The sequence below is a fragment of the Arachis hypogaea genome, chromosome 2 (genome assembly GCF_003086295.3).
Source record: "Arachis hypogaea cultivar Tifrunner chromosome 2, arahy.Tifrunner.gnm2.J5K5, whole genome shotgun sequence".
Lineage (NCBI taxonomy): Eukaryota > Viridiplantae > Streptophyta > Magnoliopsida > Fabales > Fabaceae > Arachis > Arachis hypogaea.
In genome coordinates this window covers 46,357,535-46,363,237 of record NC_092037.1, presented here as the reverse complement: position 1 = coordinate 46,363,237, position 5,703 = coordinate 46,357,535, and the positions used below count along the sequence as shown (strand labels likewise).

The following is a 5,703-nucleotide window of genomic DNA, read 5'->3' as shown; positions in this document are numbered from 1 at the left end:
AAAATTGATCTTTTAAAATGCTAAAAAATAATTTATAAATTGTAATTGATTTTATATAATTTAAAAAAAATCAGTTTTTTATAAAGAAAAATAAGTTTTTGGATAAAAAAATTAGATTTTTTTAAATAAAAATAGATTTTTATATGCAAAAATTGATTGTTTTTTCATGTAAAAATGAATTTTTTTAAAATTAATTTTTTATTTAAAATTAATTTGGTTTATTAACTTAAACAAAATTTTTTATTAATCAAACTCAAATTTATTTTTTTGTTAATCTTAACCATATATATTCCTACATATTAATAATAAATTTTAAAATAAAATAATTATATTTATAAATTTTATTTTAATATAAATACTAATATACTTTTTTATTAAAATTTTTTGCTTCTTCAAATATTTTTTTCAAATTGATGTAAAAAATTTAGAATCACAGAACTATTTTAATCATTTTATATAATATTTTAGTCTTGTCTATATGTATCCAAACATAATACTAGATATTACATTAGTGTCTTGTCTATCGTATCCAAACACAATACACAAAAAATAATTTTTAGTGTCTTCATCCTATTATCTCCATTTCATTGTCATGTTCTGTCCTGTCTCTAAAAACAAACGCAGCCTAAGGGATAATAATGACTTCACCAAATCAAAATTAAAACAATTTTAAGAGGATTCAGAATGAAAAGAAAACCCATTATTTAGCAAATTTATAGCATAGAATGTCAGATATCTAGAAAAAAAAAAAGAAAAAAATGGAACATGTCCAGTACAATCCAAGACATAAAGAAAAATATGTTTCTGCAGGATAATAGATAAACAGCTATTTTTTTGTAGGAATTAAAATTTCTCGATCTCCAACTGTATGTGCTGGTCTAGTATGGAGGCTAGTCTCAAGATAAGCTTGTCCATCTTCTTTAACTTGTACAGCTTACAGCACTCCTTCCATCCCTTCAACTACTCCTCAGCAGGCAGAAGAAAAAGATATTTTTCCCTACACTGGAAGGTGGACCGGTTATATTCCAGATGGAACCATGCCCAGATGGTTTCAGATATTTAGCAAAAGCAATCGACAAGTGCTGCAATGAATCAATCACAGTTAGGGATTCGGGAGAGTTTTGCTATATAAACAAGAATAAATACAAAATCAATATTTCAAAAGTGCTTTAAAGAAAGAAATGAGTTCATTAGGATTAACTCACCAATCTAATTGTCCTCAGATCTGAACTTGTCATTGTCTTCCTATAGCAAGGAGATGGAGGGCATCTAGTGTAAGATACATAGACATGTCAGGCACCATACTAAAAGATATCTTTACTTACCATGAAAATAAAATCGAAATTAGAAGAGAAAAAAATGTAGGTAATATTATCAACTGTTATGAAATCTAAGTAACATTGTAGAATTTGAGGAACTTTATAGTAATGGCAAGTAATTTACCTGTTGGAATCACCAGCAGCTGCATGAATCGCCATTCAGCTGTTTGATGGAGAAAGACCGAGCCACAGTGATGGTTGAGGAAGAGAATGGAGTCTCATAAAAGGAGTTGCAGTCAATTAATGGTGACTTCTCGGTTCTGGTCTGACATTGATCCACCAAAGTCCCAGTACTGACGGTTTAAAAGTTTGTAAATAATTATCATGAACTGTGTTTGGTATTTTATCATAGAAAAATACATATGTTATTAAGAGAAGTTTATAGATTATAAATTATAAAAGAGAAAAAAAATGAAATTATATCTTAAAATCCATTCAGTTTCGGAACAGGCATACTAAAATTAATCATTACCCTTAAAAAAGTTAAACATTTTTCAAATAATAATAATAATGATAACTAAAGACTTTACAAATTTCTTATATTAATTGTTAATTATAGATATCACCATTTTCTTTATGTTTTCCAAAACCGTGCAATTATTAGTTATGAATCCCAAATTAACAACAACAAACATCACAATAATAACAACATACATATATATATATATATATATATATATATATATATATTATGTGATGTTGTTATTTTTAGATTACACAACGGTGTCTTACATTGTTTGAAATTGAATTAAAAATAGTCCGACCAAAAAAGCAATTTCCTATCTTATGATAAAGATACTAGATGGGTAATATTTTGATATTTCTAGCATTTTAATATTGTAATTATTATTTTTTATTATCATGTTTTAATTCTTTTTATAAATATTTTCCCCTATTTTCCACCATCAATTTAGCACAATGACTTGCTGTGGTGCCTAACTAATACTGACTGCACAAATTTCACCAGAAAACCATATAGTTTACGGACAAAGCAATGCAAATTAATATATCTAATATGTTATGTTTTTTTGTAAGAAAGTAAGTTAGAGAGGTACCGTAAGAAAAGTTACATCTGATGGATGAAGCGTGCAAACCATAAATAATGCCAGTAAAGAACTTGAAAAGAACTATATGTATCCAATACAGTATACACACAGCTCCCATAAAAGAGAGAGTTTCAGCATTTAGCTTAACATTTCATAGAAAGAAACTATGCACAGTGAGAACCGGGAAAAAAAAGGGGAGAAAGCAAATAGATAGTAAAAAAAAAAAATCTTTTAGCATAAAGTTAATGAACACACAATTGAAAGACCATTTTAAATAGCATAAAAGCCCAACATTAATTGGAAAAAAGAAAAATAGTATAAGTAAACGCAGAAGTGAACGTATAAATCACGTTAAATAAAATAAAATTCAAATCAATTTCTAATTTCAAAATGATAGATAATATGAAGGGATTTCCAAAGCATGTGGTTAAAACACTGACAATCAAATAGGAAAGAGACATGAAATTTACCTAAAAGTCGCAATCAGGAAAGGAAGAAGAGAAGTTCCATGATTGGAGATTAAATCAAGCCTTGTATATTCAATATGATATTCAGAAAGCTACAGACAATTCCTTAAGATTGTTGCTATCAAAATACCATACGCACTCCCTCCTCAATGCAACATATTATTTTAGAACGATTCAAACTACTCAATATTTAGAGATTTCAACAGACACATTGGACAACAAAAATATCACCTTTTCACAAGTCTGACAGTTGACATTAAAGCTTTGGTGGAAGATGAATCCTCAGTTTTCGTTCTTGCATTCTTGCCAAGAAGAACCCAATTGTGCATAAAGCTAGTAGAAAAATAAAGAATCTTGAACTCAGTAGTGTATACTACATTTTAATCAAAGGAAGTAACATATGAGGCCGAAAAAATAAAATCAAGTAATGTATTCCTCGGTTTGTTTAAAAAAAAAAAAAAACAAATAAGCACAAAGGTAGTGCATTAAAAGAAAAACTCATGTATAGTAAATAAAACAAATTTTAATAACAAAAAAAATAGGCAAAAATAAGCAAAACTTACTTTATTTAGTATTTGTTAATTTTAGCAATAATTAATAAATATTGAATAAAACAAATTTTGACCAGGTTTTTTTTTTGTCTTTGTAACAACATTGAAAATATATACTTACATCAATCAGTTCAATAGGAAAATAGTTGGTGTTATTTATTGAGGAAGAAGAAGTCGAGGTATCAAAGAAAAGGTTATCGGGTCTCTTCTTCTTAGATCTGATAACAATGGGAAGATTCTGTTCAAAATCATAGTCTCCTGCTGCTGCCAATGCTGCAATAATTGGAATTGAGCTTCTTAAATTTAACCTCCATTATCTCGTCTTGGATCCTTCTCTCTTTTTCATGCAAGTGTTATATCTAACGAGTTCCATCCTTTATGATTGATGCCTTATCCATCTATTTAATAATCACTAATTGAAATTTAAAGATCTGGAAGATTGTCCAAAATAAACTATAATTCTAAATCTACTATAATATTAGCAAGACAAAAAAAAAATAATTTAAACTTATTTTATTTAATATTTATTCAAATAAATTAACTTTTGACTGTTTTTTGTAAATTTTTTGTCATCAAATATTCTGGGTTGAATCTATATACCTTGGTTACGTTGGGAACGGCTGTCCTAAGTGCAAAGAGCCTTTCATTGATCTGCTTCATGCTATTTTGGTCAGAGACAATGTCCATGGATACCGCCGATGAAGCTCCGCCGTCCGGAGAGGTGGAATCATAGTAGTCGCCCGAAAAGGCCCCATCCAATTGCCAGCTGCCTCAAGAAATTAAATAACATTAGAACATTATTATAAGCTACTATATATATATATATATATATATATATATATACTATGATTTGATTCTTCACACTGAATTTCTAGCTACCTCCGCAACGGAACTATTTAGGCCTTCAAAGAAAGGAAACCACGAAAATAATACGGTAAGAACAACGTAAAAACAGAGGGAGATAAAGGATTATACAAAAATATAAAAATAAAAGACAAAGAAAAAACAAAACATAGCCAATTATAATATAATTCATTGAAATATTAATAAAATCCTAGATGCATGCAGCTACAAACGCATGTGTCTAAGTATTTAGTGAATGGTATTTTTCAATTGAACAATTGACCTTTAATACACGAATCTGTAGATCTGGTAAGAATAGAAAAAAAAATCAGCGAATAAAGACCAAGAAAGAAGAATCAAAGTAAAATCCTCAGTTTCAATTAAATCATGCCCATTGAATTTGTATGAATCATCGAAACCAACATAAAAGGAATGAAAAATTCCCAGTATGACTTAAGCCATAACCCGGGAAGAGAGGGGGAGAAAGGGAGGGGAATCGCTGTGTGAGAAATCATGAGTAAAAGAAAAAAAAATTAAACACAAGCCAAATCCCAAATCAAACACAACCAAAACACAAAAGAAACCCCAAATCGAAAACATTCAAAAATCAGTACCAGACGAAGAGAGAAATCCAGAGTATTCTTACCGAAGGAGATCATTGGCCAAGATGTTGAACCAGCATGTCTCAGTAAGGCTGTTCTCCTCCATCAACTCGTGAAAATCCCAAACAAAGATCTATGTGCCTCAGGAAAGCCGACGTATCAGCTAGGGAAAATAACCACCGCCACCTCCATCAGTGTCTTCTCTGAGATATCAGAAACTGCCGATTCCTCTAGAAATGAGAGTAATCGAAAAGGTGTATGGAAGGGATTGCTTGCCACACGTTGTAGATCTGTGTTGGAAACTCTTGTTGCTGCCATTGGGGTCAAACTTTTCCGTGCAAGCTTCAGGGAATATTGCGTGCGGTGTATTATTGAACCAAAGTGTTCAAGAAACCAGAGATCAACGGTGAAAAGCATCTCCTGTCTTTTACAATTGTAATGGACTTTGCAAGGGCATGGGCTGTTTTCTTGTATTCATTGTTTTGGATACGTTTGGGAAGAGACCAATGTAGTTGTTGGGTTCAATTGGGATAGCAGGCTCATTATTTGAACTGGGCCTGGGATGTAACTACATGCAATTCTCAGATGAGGAATCCTTGTGGGACATAGCAGCGTGTAAAGCTCACTCAAATGCCAATGAGCCTTAGCTCAAGTGACATAAGTTTCTATTAACAGAAAAAATATATTTCTTTAGATAAAAAAGGAAGCAAAAATAAAGAAATTATAATACGCTTGAAAACTATATTTTTTTAATGATTTTGGGGTTTAATATTTAAATTATTGGGTAAATTTTAATACGTTGTAACAAAAAAATACAACGTATTGGATAGATTTTAAGTATACGAAAGAGAATAATAAGTTTTTTAAACATCACA

The 5,703-nt window shown here is 30.1% G+C and overlaps 1 protein-coding gene across 14 annotated transcripts; it reads right to left on the bottom strand.

The window, feature by feature from the left end:
• Positions 1-685: 685 nt before the first annotated feature.
• LOC112743778 (transcription factor bHLH35) lies at positions 686-5,463 on the bottom strand. Of its 14 annotated transcripts, none has more exons than XM_072217369.1 (7): positions 4,873-5,365; positions 3,984-4,149; positions 3,505-3,656; positions 2,375-3,165; positions 1,444-1,648; positions 1,206-1,269; positions 686-1,082 (listed from the first exon to the last, which is right to left on the bottom strand). In XM_072217369.1, the coding sequence occupies exons 1-3, from the start codon at positions 4,932-4,934 to the stop codon at positions 3,540-3,542; spliced, it is 345 nt and encodes a 114-aa protein (XP_072073470.1). In that variant the 5' UTR covers positions 4,935-5,365; the 3' UTR covers positions 686-1,082; positions 1,206-1,269; positions 1,444-1,648; positions 2,375-3,165; positions 3,505-3,539. The 14 variants fall into 14 exon arrangements, with proteins under 14 accessions (XP_072073470.1, XP_072073474.1, XP_072073472.1 ...); XM_072217373.1 differs by having other exon boundaries at positions 1,444-1,612; XM_072217371.1 differs by having other exon boundaries at positions 1,444-1,612; positions 3,064-3,165.
• Positions 5,464-5,703: the final 240 nt, after the last annotated feature.

Bases quoted from the DNA above. Each gene is read 5' to 3' on its own strand.
- LOC112743778 (XM_072217369.1), bottom strand. From the start codon at position 4,934: ATGGAGGAGAACAGCCTTACTGAGACATGCTGGTTCAACATCTTGGCC. The intron at 4,150-4,872 runs GTAAGAATACTC...TTCTTGAGGCAG, and splicing joins TTGGCCAATGATCTCCTTCG to CTGGCAATTGGATGGGGCCT. The intron at 3,657-3,983 runs GTATATAGATTC...CAATTATTGCAG, and splicing joins CCGTTCCCAACGTAACCAAG to CATTGGCAGCAGCAGGAGAC.